This window comes from Staurois parvus, unplaced genomic scaffold, assembly GCF_062004578.1.
Source record: "Staurois parvus isolate SC_StPar_1 unplaced genomic scaffold, SC_StPar_1.0 ptg000973l, whole genome shotgun sequence".
Lineage (NCBI taxonomy): Eukaryota > Metazoa > Chordata > Amphibia > Anura > Ranidae > Staurois > Staurois parvus.
In genome coordinates, this window is record NW_028318769.1 from 1115074 (window position 1) to 1133630 (window position 18557).

Here is an 18557-nt window from a genome sequence, read left to right on the forward strand (position 1 = left end):
GTGTCCTTGCCCAAACTCAAAAAAGCCTATGAAAAAGGTACCAGGGGCATCTTATGGGGCCCCCTACTAACCCCGGGCCCTCGGGCAGTGCCCGAGTTTCCAAATGGTCAGTCCGCCCCTGCTACCACCATCTGTCTAGGCCTTCCTGCACTACCCTCACCCCCCCTCCCAGATGGTCTGCCCTCCCGGCTATTAGGGATAGCAGTGACATCCAGGTCTACCACCCCTTAGCTTGCCACCCCCACATCTCCACCCAACTTGGCAAATCTGTTTGGGTGCACAAACCCAGGGCCAGCCTTCCTTTTCTGTGAGCCCCTACCACTCCCTCTCATTACAGTAACCCATCTTCCTACCTGATAATCCTAATTAGCCCCTCCCCCCTCCACATCAGAGAGCAGAAGACCCCTTTCAAGGTCCTCGTTCTGCCCAGTGTTGTAACTTGCTCCTCCAGATCTCTAACACGAGTTTCTAGAAGGGCAAGCCGCTCACATCTGTTGCAGCATTATCCATCCTGGAGCTGTTGCTCCATTGTTGCATACATGCGGCACACTGTGCACTGCACAAAACCTTCCACCCCGCCAGCACTCATATCATAGTTACAATATGAATATTACTAATAGGAAATATCAGTTGTCACTTACAGGTCAGTAGACTCCTGTTATAATCTCCTGTTTTCCACTCCGGTTTTTTAACTCCACTCCAGGTGATGAGAGATGAGATATGATTATGATGTGTGAGAGATGATGATAATGGAGAGATGGGAGATGGATGATGGAGAGATGGGAGATGGATGATGGAGAGGTGGGAGATAGATGATGGAGAGATGGGAGATGGATGATGGAGAGGTGGGAGATGGATGATTGAGAGGTGGGAGATGGATGATGGAGAGGTGGGAGATGGATGATGGAGGGATGGGAGATGGATGATGGAGAGGTGGGAGATGGATGATGGAGAGGTGGGAGATGGAGGGATGGTGGAGGGATGGGAGATGATGATGGAGAGATGAGATGAGAGACATTGTTGAGATAAGGAATTATATGAGAGGTGGATGAGAGATGAAATATAATAATAATGTGTGAGTGATGATAAGATGGTAGATGAAATGAAAGATGATGATGATGATGGAGAGATGGGAGATGATGAAGGGGAGTTGGGAGATGATGATGGAGAGATGGGAGATGATGATGGAGAGATGAGAGATGATGAAGGGGAGATGGGAGATGATGATGGAGAGATGGGAGATGTTGTAGATGAGATAATAAATTATATGAGAGTGGATGAGAGATGAGATATAATGATGTGTGATAAATGATGATAAGATGGTAGATGATATGAGAGATGATGATGGAGAGATGAAAGATGATGATAGAGAGATGAAATGAGAAATGTTGTTGATGATATATGAAATTATATGAGAGGTGGAATAGAGATGAGATGTAAGGATGTGTGAGAGATGATGATAAGATTGTAGATGAGATGAAAGATGATGATGGATAGCTTGGAGATAATGATGGATAGCTGGGAACTGATGATGGAGGGATGGTAGATGATGATGGATAGCTGGGAACTGATGATGGAGAGATGGAAGATGATGATGGCTAGCTGAGAACCGATGATGGAGAGATGGGAGATGATGATGGATAGCTGAGAACTGATGATAGAGAGATGGGAGATGATGATGGATAGCTGGGAACTGATGATAGAGAGATGGGAGATGATGATGGATAGCTGGGAACTGATGATGGAGAGATGGGAGATGATGATGGATAGCTGGGAACTGATGATAGAGAGATGTGAGATGATGATGGATAGCTGGGAACTGATGATGGAGAGATAGGAGATGATGATGGATAGCTGGGAACTGATGATGGAGAGATGGGAGATGATGATGGATAGCTGGGAACTGATGATGGAGAGATGGGAGATAATGATGGAGAGATGGGAGATGATGATGGAGAGATGGGAGATGATGAGAGATGGGAGATGATGATGGAGAGATGGGAGCTGATAAAGGAGAGATGGGAGATGATGATGGCTAGCTGGGAACTGATGATGGAGAGATGGGAGATAATGATGGAGAGATGGGAGATAAAGATGGAGAGATGGGAGATAATGATGGAGAGATGGGAGATGATGATGGAGAGATGGGAGATGATGATGGAGAGATGGGAACTGATGATGGAGAGATGTGAGATAATGATGGAGAGATGGGAGATAATGATGGAGAGATGGGAGATGATGGTGGAGAGATGATATGAAAGATGTTGTAGATGAGATAAGACGTTATATGAGAAGTGGATGAGAGATGATGATGATGCGTGATAGATGATAACATGGTCTATGAAATGAGAGATGATAATGGAAAATGGAGAGATGGAAGATGATGATGGATAGCTGGGAACTGATGATGTAGAAATGGGGGATGATGATGGAGAGATGAGATATGATGATGAGATGATATGTGAGAGATGATGATAAAATGGTAGATAAGAGGGGGTTATGGAGAGATGAAATTAAAAATGATGAAGAGATGAGATGAAAGATGATGTGTGAGAGATGAGTTGAGAGATGATGATGAAGACATGGGAGATGATGTCCTAGATTGTAAGCTCGAAAGAGCAGGGCCCTCGATCCCCTCATGTTTTGCATTGTATTGGTATTGTTCTGTCACATGTTCTGTCCCCCTTTGTAATGTACAGCGCTGAGCGAACTATTGGCGCTTTATAAATACTGTATAATAATAATAATAATGATGATGGAGAGATGAGATATGATGAGATGAGAGATGATGTGCGAGAGATGACAAAAATGATGATGATGATAAGATGAGAGATGATGATGAGATGATGACAGAGTTGCTGAGGAGTTGTTGAATGCCTGAAATACAGAGACACCACTAGAAGGAGAGTCTACAAATCTGGACACAGTACAATAATGGAAGTATGATGCAGCAGGCATTTTGTATTGCTGGGTCTGATGCTGTAAATTGGCTTTGGGAAAATAAGGAAGGCACAATCCAAGTGTCTGAGAACATGCTTAGAGTTTTGCCAGAGCACCCTGGAATCCATGCGAGACCTCAGGGTACACTACTGTGCAAACAACAACCCCAGCTTTTATGTTTGTTATGTAGCCTACCCTTCCCTCCTGCTTGCCTTTCTATTGATCAAAGAGTGTGACTGGTGGCCCGTCTGGCCATTAGGAAGGCTGGGCTACAAGGTGGGCTACAATGCAGCCATGAGGGTTGTGTTTCTTCCTTGCATAACAGAGTACCCCATGGTTGTAGGAGTTTCGGGGTGTTCTGGACACAAAATAAACATGCATGCTAGGACCTGGACTTCCCTGCTTTACCACCTCAGTTTAGAGTATTTGACAGTTCTTGAGTTTTTTTTTTTAAGACCAACTAAACTTTCAGCTTAAAATTCGCTAAATACATTCCAAGTCTGCCCCCTGGCAGCACCTGGCAGAGAATGAGTATTGCTCTCTGTGGGGAAGCAGCGGCTTCTCTGCAGAGGTCTGACACCCCCCCTGATGATTCACAGCTAGAACTCTCCAATCGACAGGGAACATGAGTTTTCCTACTTGCAGAGCTCATTGGCTACTTGAGTCTGACTTATTAGTGGGGGTTTCAGACCTCTGCAGAGAGACCACTGCTTCAGCATAGAGAACAGGTGTCCTCTGCAGCATGCTGGCAGGGAAGGATTCCCTACATCTGTACAATCGATCCCCCGAAGCCTCTTCTACAAGATGCTCTGGGCCGCGCTTGCACAATGATGTCAGGATGGCAAAGGACTGCCCAGAAGAGCCAAATCAGCAGAGAGTGCCGGAGCAAGGGTAGGGAAATTGCGCTCACTTGCATGAATTCAATCTAAAAACACAGACATTGGCGAGGTGCCATTGTGAATGATTAACACTGCAGCATACCAATGCATGTGTTGTTGCAGCTTATAGGTGTGAACCAGCCTAAAAAAAATGTGTTTTGTTAAAAAATATGAGCAGTGTAAATACCTGAATGTGACCAGGGGCGGACTGACAACTCATGGGGCCCCCGGGCAATAGGGGATCATGGGGCCCCTGTGTCCTTGCCCAAACTCAAAAAAGCCTGTGAAAAAGGTACCAGGGGCATCTCACGGGGCCCCCTACTGACCCTGGGCCCTCGGGCAGTGCCCGAGTTTCCAAATGGTCAGTCCACCCCTGGACGTGACATCAGTGTCTGACAATCTCTGTATAGCAGGGCCCTGTGGGGGGTGTAAAATCAGGTGGCTGAGCCATGATTTTATATCCCCCATGCCCCCCCCCCACTGCTGCCCGCCTAAACACTAACATACAGCTGTACACATGCTGGTGCCACCAACACATTCAAAAATTGGTTAGCACTTCCGCCTGCTAGTACTAGGATCGTTGGTTCGAATCCCAACCATGGCACCACCTGCCTGTAGTTTGCATGTTCTTTTTGTGCCTGCGTGGGTTTCCTCCAGGTACTCCCGTTTCCTCCGACACTCCAAGACATGCTGGTAGGTGGATTGGCTTCTGTCTAAATTGGCCCTAGTATGTGTATGTATGAATGTGAGTTAGGGACCTTAGATTGTACACCCCTTGAGGGTTAGGGACTGATGTGAATGTACAATATATATGTAAAGCGCTGCGTAAATTGACGGCGCTATATAAGTACCTGAAATAAAAAAATAATAAATGATGCGATTCTATGGGGCCAACCCACAACCAAACACGCGTTTGTGATGTGGTAGTCCAGCAATTACAAGGTTTATTATATATTTCAGGTACTTATATAACACCATCGTGTATGCAGCACTTTACATATATATATATACAGTATATACAGTTGTGTTCAAAATAATAGCAGTCAGACATCACTAACCGGATCAATCACTGTTTTTGGTAGAAATGATATTTCTACATGGCAAATAATTTACTAGCAGGTGTAGTAGAGTAATATAAATCCACCAGACCCAACAGTCATGACATGCATGCTGCTGATTCTGGGTCATTGAATCACTAATTGAAAGGGGCATGTTCAAAATAATAGCAGTGTGGAGTTCTATTAGTGAGGTCATTCATTCTTTGAAAAACAGGTGGCAATTATTGCCCTTATTTAAGGAAGGAAGGCAGCAAATGTTGTACATGCTGGTTACAGTGCATTTCTCTCTGAAATTCTGAGGAAAATGGGTCATTCCAGACATTGTTCAGAAGAGCAGTGTACCTTGATTAAAAAGTTGATTGGAGAGGGGAAAACATATAAAGAAGTGCAGAAAATGATCGGCTGCTCAGCTAAAATGATCGCAAATGCTTTAAAATGGCAACCAAAACCTGAAAGACGTGGAAGAAAGCGAAAAACTACCATTCGAATGGATATAAGAATAGCCAAAATGGCAAGGACTCAGCCAACAATCAGCTCCAGGAAGATGAAAGAAGGTGTGAGTACTGTTACAATTAGAAGACGCCTATGTGAAGCCAAGCTATCTGCAAGAAGCCCCCGCAAAGTCCCACTGTTGAAAAAAAGACGTGCTGAAGAGGTTACAATTTGCCAAAGAGCACATTTTTGAACCGTCTAATATTCACTTTTCTTCAATTTTTTTAGAGGAACAACACATAATTTGATATATTTTTCTTCATGTTTTGATTTGGAATAGAATGTGTTGGTTCCCAATGCATTTGTGTGGATGGAAATAAAAGCTATTAGAAGGATTTTCAGCTTTATTCACTTTTTTCAACACACTGCTATTATTTTGAACACAACTATATATACATATATATATATTGTACATTCACATCAGTCCCTAACCCTCAAGGGGTGTACAGTCTAAGGTCCCTAACTCACATTCATACATACACATACTAGGGACAATTTAGACAGGAGCCAATTCACCTACCAGCATGTCTTTGGAATGTTCTACAGTCAGGTCCATAAATATTGGGACATCGACACAATTCTAACATTTTTGGCTCTATACACCACCACAATGGATTTGAAATGAAATGAACAAGATGTGCTTTAACTGCAGACTGTCAGCTTTAATTTGAGGGTATTTACATCCAAATCAGGTGAACGGTGTAGGAATTACAACAGTTTGCATATGTGCCTCCCACTTATTAAGGGACCAAAAGTAATGGGACAATTGACTTCTCAGCTGTTCCATGGCCAGGTGTGTGTTATTCCCTCATTATCCCAATTACAATGAGCAGATACAAGGTCCAGAGTTCATTTCAAGTGTGCTATTTGCATTTGGAACTGTCAACTCTCAAGATGAGATCCAAAGAGCTGTCACTATCAGTGAAGCAAGCCATCATTAGGCTGAAAAAACAAAACAAACCCATCAGAGAGATAGCAAAAACATTAGGCGTGGCCAAAACAACTGTTTGGAACATTCTTAAAAAGAAGGAACGCATCGGTGAGCTCAGCAACACCAAAAGACCCGGAAGACCACGGAAAACAACTGTGGTGGATGACCGAAGAATTCTTTCCCTGGTGAAGAAAACACCCTTCACAACAGTTGGACAGATCAAGAACACTCTCCAGGAGGTAGGTGTATGTGTGTCAAAGTCAACAATCAAGAGAAGACTTCACCAGAGTGAATACAGAGGGTTCACCACAAGATGGAAACCATTGGTGAGCCTCAAAAACAGGAAGGCCAGATTAGAGTTTGCCAAACGACATCTAAAAAAGACTTCACAGTTCTGGAACAACATCCTATGGACAGATGAGACCAAGATCAACTTGTACCAGAGTGATGGGAAGAGAAGAGTATGGAGAAGGAAAGGAACTGCTCATGATCCTAAGCATACCACCTCATCAGTGAAGCATGGTGGTGGTAGTGTCATGGCGTGGGCATGTATGGCTGCCAATGGAACTGGTTCTCTTGTATTTATTGATGATGTGACTGCTGACAAAAGCAGCCGGGTGAATTCTGAAGTGTTTCGGGAATATTATCTGCTCATATTCAGCCAAATGCTTCACAACTCATTGGATGCCGCTTCACAGTGCAGATGGACAATGACCCAAAGCAGGCTGCAAAAGCAACCAAAGAGTTTTTTAAGGGAAAGAAGTGGAATGTTCTGCAATGGCCAAGTCAATCACCTGACCTGAATCCGATTGAGCATTTCACTTGCTGAAGACAAAACTGAAGGGAAAATGCCCCAAGAACAAGCAGGAACTGAAGACAGTTGCAGTAGAGGCCTGGCAGAGCATCACCAGGGATGAAACCCAGCGTCTGGTGATGTCTATGCGTTCCAGACTTCAGGCTGTAATTGACTGCAAAGGATTTGCAACCAAGTATTAAAAAGTGAAAGTTTGATTTATGATTATTATTCTGTCCCATTACTTTTGGTTCCTTAATAAGTGGGAGGCACATATGCAAACTGTTGTACTTCCTACACCGTTCACCTGATTTGGATGTAAATACCCTCAAATTAAAGCTGACAGTCTGCAGTTAAAGCACATCTTGTTCTTTTCATTTCAAATCTATTGTGGTGGTGTATAGAGCCAAAAATGTTAGAATTGTGTCGATGTCCCAATATTTATGGACCTGACTGTAAATCAGACCGCCTGTCAAGCACCTCTGAAAAGGTGTGGATCGCTCTTTAGAGGCAAGGCAGTCACTGCCACACTTGTGAACAAGCCATGCCGACAAGAAGCATGCTGCTAGAATGACAGAGATGAGCTTGTCTTATTTCACTGTCTAGCCACAAGGCTGTGGGTGGATTCAGGATGACCTGGGCTCAGAAGAAGCTGGTTGAATGATGCTGGCCATCAGACTGAGGACATCTAGTGGCAGGAAAAAAAAAAGGACTGCAGGGTAAATCTCTGTATTGAAGCTGAATATTGCAGAAAAGCTGTTTTTGATTTTTATTGTTTTATTGGGCTTTTCATTTTTATTGTTTTACTTTTGTCTGCTGCTCTGCTAACTCAGGATCTGTGATTTCTGGAAACACAGTATGTCACAAAAGCAATTGTTGCTGTTTTTGGTCCCCCCCCCCCCTGGTAATAACCAGGACTGTCCATCCTGACACTTCCACAGAAGAATTTGCAGCCCAGTACGCAGGATGGGGGAGGGGAGGGTGGCGTGTTGCTGCAGGCGGTTTTCTCATTATCCGTGTACTGTATAGGGCCCGGTCGTCTTACACATTTTTTTTCCGTCTTGTAACATGTCGGTTTGTTGCTGTTTTTGTGTTTAGTCTGTGGTGACACACATGATCCTGCGCACACGGAGGACGGCACTGGAGGAGGAGAGACGGGGACACAGAGCCAAAGCAGAGTCCAAGGATGACCAGGCGGAGGTGAGACCTTCCTTCTCCATACACCCTCCATGCAGGAGGAACTCTTCTAGGACAGGCCTGGGAGGAAAAACTTCTTCATGTATCACTTTTATGTATTTAGAGGTTCTGGGACTTTCCCTGGAGAAATATGGGGCTGCCGTGGCAGAACTGCTTCTGAAAATGCTGGTGGCCTGGCTTCTGACGTTCCATACTTTCTGAGCCGCCCAGAATCAGGAGTCCTCATGGGCACACTGGTGCGGAGTTAAGCCGGACATACAGTGCATGAATATCAGCCACGTGTCGGTTTGCCTAGGGCTTGTTTGCATTTGTGGCAGCCCTTGCCACCCCTCTAAAAAGTGATCTGTGGTGGATCATTCTTCAGAGGGCAGTTGACAGGTGATATCTTGCCTCCTCAGTTCTTGTTCCAACATGGAAGAAAAATATATTTTAAAAGTATTCTTCCCAAATATATTGACATATATTTGAAATAATACAATTTTGGCCATATTCAATATATATATATAATTATTATTATACAGGATTTATATCGCGCTAACAGTTTGCACAGCGCTGTACAAAATGAAGGCAGACATTACAGTTACAATACAGTTTGGCACAAGAGGAAACAGAGGGCCTGGCTCGTTAGAGCTTACAAGCTAGAATATATATATAGACTGTATGTTGAAATGCATTTTTATATTTTACAAAATATAGGAGAAATATAGGAGAAATATTTTTAAAAATACATTTCCAAATATACTGTATGTCTTTAAAAATACATTTAATCTACATTTTTGGAATGCATTTACAAGTATATGTAAAATTATATGTTAAAATTACTTTTTATATGTTAAAAAAAATCTGAAGACTATATTTAAAAAAACGATATATTTCAAAATATTTTTATACATTCATATATTTTGTAATATATAAAAAACGCATTTCAACATACAGTGTATATATTTGCGTGTATATATATATATATATGTGTGTATATATATATATATATATATATATATACAGTATATACACACACTGTATGTTGAAATGTGTTATTTATATATTACAAAATATATGCAAAATTAAAAAAAAAATACATTTCCAAATATACTGTATGTTTTTAAAAATACATTTAATCATCATACGAATAGCTGTGCAAATTTTTTTTTAAATAAATGCACCCTCTAGAATCTCTAGTGTTGGAATACAGCCCAAATCAAGTGTATGGGGAATTGTTGGTTTTTATCCCATATGGAAGAAAAATATATTTGAAATATATTTTAAAAATATTCTTCCCAAATTTATGGACATATATTTGAAATACTACAGTTTTGGCTATATATTATATATATATATATATATATATATATATATATATATGTATATATATACTGCATGTTGAAATGCATTTTTTATATATTGCAAAATATATGAAAAATATTTAAAAAAATATATTTTTTTTAAATATACTCTTCAGTTTTTTTAACATATAAATAAGTAATTTTAACATATATTTTTACAATGCATTCCAAAAATGTAGATTTGTATTTTTAAAGACATACAGTTTATTTGAAAATGTATGTTTAAAAATATTTTTCATATATTTTGTAATAAAAATGCATTTCAACATACAGTGTATATCAATTTTATTATATATAGTATTTCAAATATATTTTTCTTCCATGTGGGTTTGAAACTTTAAGATCCCTTTCAGATGGGGCGGATCCGGCAGTGTGATCCGCCTGCTCAGAGAGCCCCCCCCCCCCCATCTCTCTGTTGATCCCCACTGAGCTGGCAGATGACAGGTCTCTGAGAGAACGCAGGCACTGCCCGCTGATTTCAATGGAATGGTTGGATGGAAATGGACCGCCTGTCCGTTTCCACCTGATTGTCATCCGATCCGATCCACTGGATGGCGTACAGGATCAGATTGGATGCCGGTGGACAAAAGTCCGCTGACACCCGCAGAAGTCTATGGATTGACCAATCGGGTCTTCCTGAAAAACAGACAGGTGGACCCCATCTTTCTGCATCCAAAATGATCAGAACGTAGGTTATATGGTTGTCAATGTCATAGCTCACATCAGTGCTTGCAGTTCCAGTGCGTTCCGGGTGCATTTTTCCTGCACAGAACTATACTGGAACGCAGTAAAATGCACCAAAAACGCACCGGAACGCACCAAAAATACACATGTCCCAATTTAAATTGAAGAAAGAGAGAGGGGAAAAAATTAACTGGAATGCGTAAAAAAACGCCCTGGAACGAGTCAAAAACACATAAAAACCGCACTGGAATGTGCCAAAAACGCATCCGGAACTCATCTGGACAGCGTTTCTATAGTGTCAACCGGCCCTTAAAGCTTGCACAATCACCTGCATTGCATGTGGTTCCAGCGAAGCCCAGTCACTTGAATTTTTGCCTTGTCCATGAGGCAAAGCTTCACAGCCATGTGCACAGCCCCCTGCAGCTGCTGCGGGGTGTTGAGGAATTGGGGGGGGGGGGCAGGTAAACGGAATCAACTGCTTATTTTTACTGCCCATCCCCAATCACTTAGTGGTTGGTGCTTTGGGCCCACTCCTGCCTGACCTCCCGTCTTTGTAAATTCGAAGAAGCAAGGCAGAAAATTGTCAGCTGTGCAGCAGCTGCATCCAATCAGATACAGGAGATGTTCTGGTACCAGGGGCGGACTGACCATTTGGAAACTCGGGCAATGCCCGAGGGCCCGGGGTCAGTAGGGGGCCCCATGAGATGCCCCTGGTACCTTTCATAGGCTTTTTTGAGTTTTGGCAAGGACACAGGGGCCCCATGATCCCCTATTGCCTGGGGGCCCCATGAGTTGTCTGTCCGCCCCTGTCTGGTACTTTCGACAACTGATAGGGCTGGTATTATTATAGCCACAGTGAGAGTCTCATTCATCCACACTGTATGCATCCCTATGTGTATTGCCCGCTTTAGTGATTTGAGGCACTGAAGCAGGAGGATCGGAATGACAGCCAGGCAGCGAGTATTTGTGGGAGAGGTCTGCAACGGCCGCCTCCATGTTTCTCGTTTGCATGTGCAGGCAAAAGGAGGTGATAAATCCAGCTTCGGCTGTACTGCCTTGACAGATGTAATATAACCTGCTCCTCCTTACACATTGGTTTTTGCACGGAGATTACCATGATAGGATTTTTTTTCACTTTTTTATGGTGAATGTTTTTTGTTTTGTTTTTTTTTGTGACATTATTGTTAGTAAAAAAAAATTGTGTAAAAAAAAATAAATTTTTGATGAAATGAAAACATATTGTCACTAGTCAGTGTCCCTGATCATATATTCCATATACCAGGGGTAGGCAACCTTAACCACCTTCCGCCTGGCATATAGTCCAATGACGGGTGCAAGGTGGTTCTCTCGTTCTGATAGGACGTCATATGATGTCCTTCCATTCTCACCGTGCATGTGCAACTCAGGGAGTGCGCAGCGTGGCGATCGCCGGTGCGCTGTGTCCCTCGGACACAGCGGATCACGGAAAGAGCCGAAGTTGTCGGCTCAGTCATGTGATCAGCTGTGTGTAATTACAGCTGATCACATGTAAACAGGGAAATGCCAGTTATCGGCATTTCTCTTCTCTCGAGCTGACAGAGGAGAGGAGAGCCGGTAATCGGCATTTCTCTCCTCTCGAGCTGTCACGCTGACAGAGGAGAGGAGAGCCAGTAATCGACTTTCCGCGCAGGGGACATGTACACTGATCATCAGGGCACTGATGATCAGTGTGCCCTGATGATCAGTGTGGCCCCAGAAGTGCCACTTGTCAGTGTCCATCAGTGCCAGCAGTCAGTGCTCATCAGTGCCACGTGCCAGTGCCTATCAGTGCCACATCAATGCCACATATCAGTGCATACTAGTGCACATCAATGCCACATATCAGTGCCCATCTGAGCTGCCTTTCAATGTCACCCATCAGTGCCAGTCAGTGCCACTTATCAATGCCAATCAGTGCCACCTATCAGTGGTGCCAATCAGTGCCACCTATCAGTGCCAGTCAGTGTCGCCTATCAGTGCGCATCAGTGTCGCCTATCAGTGCGCATCAGTGCCGCCTATCAGTGCCAGTCAGTGCCACCTAACAGTGCCAGTCAGTGCTGCCTATCAGTGTCGCTTATCAGTGCCATATATCAGTGTCATGTATCAGTGCTGCCTTTCAGTGCCCATCAGTGATGCCTGTCAATGCCCATCAGTGCAACCTACCAGTGCCTCCTCATCAGTGCCACCTATCAGTGTCCAAAAATCACTTATTTACAAAATTGTTTAACAAAAACTAAGAAAAAACTTTTTTTTCAACATTTTCAGTGGTTTTTGGTTTGTTTAAGAAAAAATAATAATCCCAGGGGTGATTAAATACCACCAAAAAAAAGCTCTATGTGTCTCAAAAAAATGATAAAACTGTCATATGGGTACAGTGTTGCATGACCGCGCAATTGTCATTCAAAGCGTGACAGCACTGAAAGCTGGAAATTGGCCTGGGCAGGAAGGGGGTATAAGTGCCTTGTAGGCTAGTGGTTAAAGAGGTGGGGATCTGCCTGAACAACATGGGAGACGTCACAGATCACCGGGGCCCAGTGCTGCCTCCTCACACATGATTTAGACCTCTAATTGCCGTACTGCCGTGTTGCGATCACGCGCATTGCACGGCAATCATGGGTTTAAATCAGGTGTTGAGAATGCAACATATCGCCTCCTCGCCACCTGTCAAATGCACTGGAATCGCTTTGCAGAGGAGCAGTTGTGAATAAGCCCTTAGTTGTCATTGTCAGCAGCACCCTAAGGGCTTGTTCACATGTAAAGTTGGGAATAATCAATAGAGAAGATGGGGCTTTCAGGGTGCATAGACATGAATACCGCACATTAAAAGTTATATCATTTTATTTCGTATTTTGGTAAAACACAAGAAAGGAAAAAATACAAAAACATAAAAACAATTTTAATTCTAAGAATACCAACTGAGATTCAAACTTGGTTAGGTAAATGTAGTATACTCCCTACATGTTTCGCCCTCACGGGCTTCTTCAGGGGAGATTTTTTGAGGAAATTTCTACCACCAAGGTAGTCCTGGATATCAAAGCTCACAGAGCTAGAAGAAAATGACCTAAAAAAATCTTATTGGCCTACACGTCCAAAACAGTTGTAGAGGATATAATGGGCATCAGATATCATCTGTTAAATGCTTTAGAATATATAGGTATAACCTAAAAAAGATCTATTTTACATCCATCTGTTAAATATTACAATTCAAGTAGCAAGGAAAATGTAGGGAAAAAGGATTTTAATTTAGGATCAATTTTCAATTCCACCACCAGATATCAGCAAAGGACAAAAGTCCAGACGATATTAGCTCCGTTCAGATTCAATACAGCCTCCAAGATACTCAGTGTGCACTGGTGATTAGCAGAAAGAGAAAGTAAAGTTGGGGGTGGGATAAAACCCTGCAGTTGAATCACGGTTTTACCCCCCCCCAATCCCTACCCCCTTTAGCTGCACATGCGGCAGAAGGAATTACATGCCCTCAAAAAAAAAACAAAAAATGCAAAAAAATAAAAAAAATAAAAAAGAATTAAAAAAAAAAATTAAAAAATGCAAGTGTGTCGCGCTCCACCAATAAAATTAAATGTGAAATATGCACAATAGGATATATATATAAATTTTAATTAAAATAATAAATATAATTTAAAATAACTTAAGTGAGTCCAACATTAGTTCAGCAGCATGATATTGCAATCCTACTAATGCTGCGTGCTTGTCTTACGTTAATCAGTGACTGTCATGTTTCACACGACTGTCATTTTGACTGTCATATGCCTTTAAGTGTTTCTATATCTTGTCTCTGCTCCTCCCTTTCCTTTGGTTTAGTTAATGCTGTATAGATAGCTCCACCCCTTTTCCCAGTAAGGCATTGCAGCAAGCCTCATGTCATGATGTAGAGCACATTATGATCTTTTGACCTATCGAATGTTCATTGTTGTAAGATTCTCTCAGTTTATGGAATAAACTTCACAAGATCTACAAGGTGTCTTATCGATTGAGTCACTGACTGTGGTATCCAGCTGAGGTTGAAGTTATCGCTATCTCATCACAGCTGTAAGTTACAGAGATCACACTATCAATGCTTAGATTGGAGAGACAGAAAAGTGACTTTGGTGCAGGGGCTGACTGACAATTTATGGGACCCCTGGGCAATAGGGGATCATGGGGCCCCTGTGTCCTGGCCCAAACTCAAAAAAGCCTATGAAAAAGATACCAGGGGCATGTTATGGGGCCCCTTACTGACCCCGGGCCCTCGGGCAGTGCCCGAGTTTCCAAATGGTCAGTCTGCCCCTGCTTTGGTGTGTCTTTCACTAGTGACAAATAATAATCAAAAAGTCCACAAATCTTTGTGTGCTCCTTCACCCATGTGCGCTCACCTGATATATATGACCAAACTGTTAGGTGAGGTCAAAAACAGCTTGTGTCCCTTTAAATGGACTCAGAGATGAGTAGATATATGTATCCCTGTTTCCCAAATGGATGAGTGGAGTGTTTCCCTTATTCCAGAAGGGGTCTCGCTGTTTTCTAGAGACCTATTTCCTGGGGTCGGATGGATGGATGGAGTTATCCCTCTTCCCTCTAGGGGGTCTCTTCACTTCTTTCTGATTTATCTCTCTATATGCATAAGTGCCATGTAATTAAAAAGTAAAATATAGTGCCTTATCTTCTGTAAAAAAGTATTTATTAAACAAATATAATGCACTCACATGAAATACAGTGAGGAACAGAAGTATTTGAACACCCTGCGATTTTGCAAGTTCTCCCACTTAGAAATCATGGAGGGGTCTGACATTCACATTGTAGGTGCATTCCCACTCTGAGAGACAGATTTAAAAAAAACATTCAGGAAATCACATTGTATGATTTGTAAAGAATGTATTTGTCTCGCACTGCTGAACAGAAGTATTTGAACACCTGAGAAGATCAGTGTTAATATTTGGTACAGAAGCCTTTGTTTGCAATTACAGAGGTCAGACGTTTCCTGTAGTCCTTGACCAGGTTTGCACTGCAACAGGGATTTTGGCCCACTCCTCCACACAGATCTCCTCTAGATCTGTCAGGTTTCGGGGCTGTCGCTGAGCAACACGGAGTTTCAGCTCCCTCCAAAGATGTTCTATTGGATTTAGGTCTGGAGACTGGCTAGGCCACTCCAGAACCTTGATATGCTTCTTACGGAGCCACTCCTTGGTTATCCTGGCTGTGTGCTTCGGGGGTCGTCATGTTGGAAGACCCAGCCACGACCCATCTTCAATGCTCTGACTGAGGGAAGCAGGTTGTTGCTCAAAATCTCACAATAAATAAATCTCACATTCATCCTCTCCTTAATACAGTGCAGTCTTCCTGTCCCTTTCGCAGAAAAGCACCCCCAAAGCATGATGTTACCACCCCCATGCTTCACAGTAGGGATGGTGTTCTTGGGATGCAACTCAACCTTCTTTTTCCTCCAAACACAACGAGTGAAGTTTAAACCAAAAAGTTCTACTTTGGTCTCATCTGACCACATGACTTTCTCCCATGCCTCCTCTGGATCATCCAGATGGTCATTGGCAAACTTCAGATGGGCCTGGACATGTGATGACTTGAGCAGGGGAACCTTCCGTGCAATGCATGATTTGAAACCATGACGTCGTAGTGTTCTACCGACAGTGACCTTTGAAACTGTGGTCTCCGCTCTCTTCATGTCATTGACCAGCTCCTCCCTTGTAGTTCTGGGCTGATTCCTCACCTTTCTTATCATCAGTGATACCCCACGAGGTGAGATCTTGCATGGAGCCCCAGTCCGAGGGAGACTGTCAGTCGTCTTTAGCCTCTTCCATTTTCTAACAATTGCTCCAACAGTTGATCTATTTTCACTAAGCTGCTTGGCAATTGCCCCGTAGCCCTTTCCAGCCTTGTGGAGGTCCACAATTTTGTCTCTGGTGTCTTTTGACACCTCTTTGGTCTTGCCCATGGTAGTAGTTGGTGTCTGACTGACTGTGGGGTGGACAGGTGTCTTTAAAGAGCTCAGACAGGTGCTACTAAGTTAGATTAATGAGTGGAGTAGAGGTGGACTTTTTAAAGGCACAGTAACAGGTCTTTGAGAGCCAGAATTCTTGCTGTTTCTTAGGTGTTCAAATACTTATGTTCAGCAGTGCAAGACGAATACATTCTTTAAAAATCATACAATGTGATTTCCTGAATGTTTTTTTTTAATTCTGTCTCTCAGAGTGGGAATGCACCTACAATGTGAATTTCAGACCCCTCCATGATTTCTAAGTGGGAGAACTTGCAAAATCGCAGGGTGTTCAAATACTTCTGTTCCTCACTGTATATAATAAACGCTTTTATGTGCAATAATACAGATCCTCAATGTGTTTGCCGCACTCTAAATACTTGCTGTGTATTTTCCTTTAAGCATCGTGACGTCAGAGCCCTTCCCCAATGCGTTACGCCACCGGGTCACGTGGCTTCATCGGGGGAAATTATTGGTTTTTATTTTTTTAGGAAGTACACCCCCTGTTGCTTTTGATGGGTGCTACCGCCTGTCAACTGAGACCCATTCAAGTAAATGGGGCCACTCTGTAAGCTCCCTGCAACTGCATTCTTCTGTGGGGTCCAAGGGGTTAAAGCCAGTGGTGAGAAAGTGACACATCGCTGCCGGTTTAACCCCTTGTTTGCTGTACTGCAGTTGCAGAGCGACCTCATTCACTTGAATGGGTCATGCTTGGCTGGTGCTATAGCCACCAACCATGACAGGGCGTAGGAGCCGCACTACACAGGAGGGATCGGCATACGTGGCTCTTGCTTCGTACTACAGCTCCAACTTTACAAGTAGTCCCTCTGCACTGCACTCTGTTTGATGCTCTGGGATGGCGGGTCAGCAAGCCAAGACCGAGATCTACCAGCCACCTGGCTGCGATCTACTGGTTGCTGACCCCCGATATATACCATAGATTGTAGACTATAAAGCAGGCCATATATGAGTTGAATTCCAAATGATTTTTCGATCGAAAATCAAAAACCGTTCATTCTGTAATCCGATGGTGCCACCAATATTTTTTAAAATCGGTCGTTTTTTTACGAATTTTCCAGCATGCCCGATAAACGAAATGGGGAGGAACAACAGAAATCGGCCGGTGCCATTGGCCCACTAACAGAGCGAAAATCGGCCGATTATTCTTAAGTCTGATTTTCGAACTAAAAATCTTTTGAAAATCGACCCATGTATGGCCGGCCTAACTTTCACACAATCCAATTAACCACTTCCAGTCCGGACACTTTTACCCCCTTCCTGTCCGGAAACTTTCACCCCCTTCCTGTCCAGGCCAATTTTCAGCTTTCAGTGCTATCACACTTTGAATGACAATTGCGCGGTCATGCAACACTGTACCCATATGAATTTTTTTGCATTTTTTTGAAACAGATAAAACTTTATTTTGGTGGTATTTATTCACCACTGGGATTTTTATTTTTTTCTATATAAATGAAAAAGTCCAAACATTTTGAAAAAAAAAGTGTTTTTCTTATAAAATTTTGCAAATACATAATGTTCATAAATCTTGGCCAAAATGTGTTCACCTATCTTTTTAGTAAAAAAAATAAATAACCCAAATTAGTTTATAACCAAAACTTTTTTGCATTTTTATTTTATTTTTTAATATTATTATTTGGTTTTTTTTTTAAACATACCCTCACCCAAACAATACAGTGTCACCATGGTGACACTGTACTACTTGTGGGGGGTGAGGAAGATTTTTTTTTCTTTTTTTACACTGGTTGCTTTTACACCCATAAAGGCTGTAAAAGCAATCATTTCTCCTCTCTGGCTGCATTCTTGCAGCCATTGAGAAATACTGTGCGAGCTGTGATTGGTCACAGCTTGTCACATGGTACAAGGCTGTTGTGAATAGCCCTGTACCATGTGATCTCGGTGATCATTCACAGATTTCACACGTAGTAAGCAATGATGTCAGAAGTGACATCTTGTTCACTACTATTCATGTGATTGCTGATTGGCCAATCAGTAGTCACATCAATCGGGAACTCACACAGAGGTCCCGTGCAGCGGAACCTCTGTGTGAGGACACCGCAGGCACCGGATGGTGGTGCTGCATGCTCCCAGGGAGCACGCACAGGCAGTGAATGCGGGGGCCATTTATGTACATGGGCTGGACGGGAAGTGGTTAATATACACTGATGTGGGTTATCTTTCCCAAAGAAATGCAGCAGAATACATTTTGGCCTAA

At 42.8% G+C, this 18557-nt stretch overlaps 1 protein-coding gene across 3 annotated transcripts in view; it reads left to right on the plus strand.

Moving 5' to 3' along the window:
- Positions 1-18557, plus strand: part of RGL2 (ral guanine nucleotide dissociation stimulator like 2) — a 122865-nt gene that overhangs the window by 8918 nt on the left and 95390 nt on the right. For all 3 annotated transcript variants that reach the window (XM_089657186.1, XM_089657185.1, XM_089657187.1), the window contains exon 2: positions 8191-8292. In XM_089657186.1, the coding sequence (XP_089513312.1) occupies positions 8191-8292 (102 nt within the window). The remainder of the gene's footprint in view (positions 1-8190; positions 8293-18557) is intronic.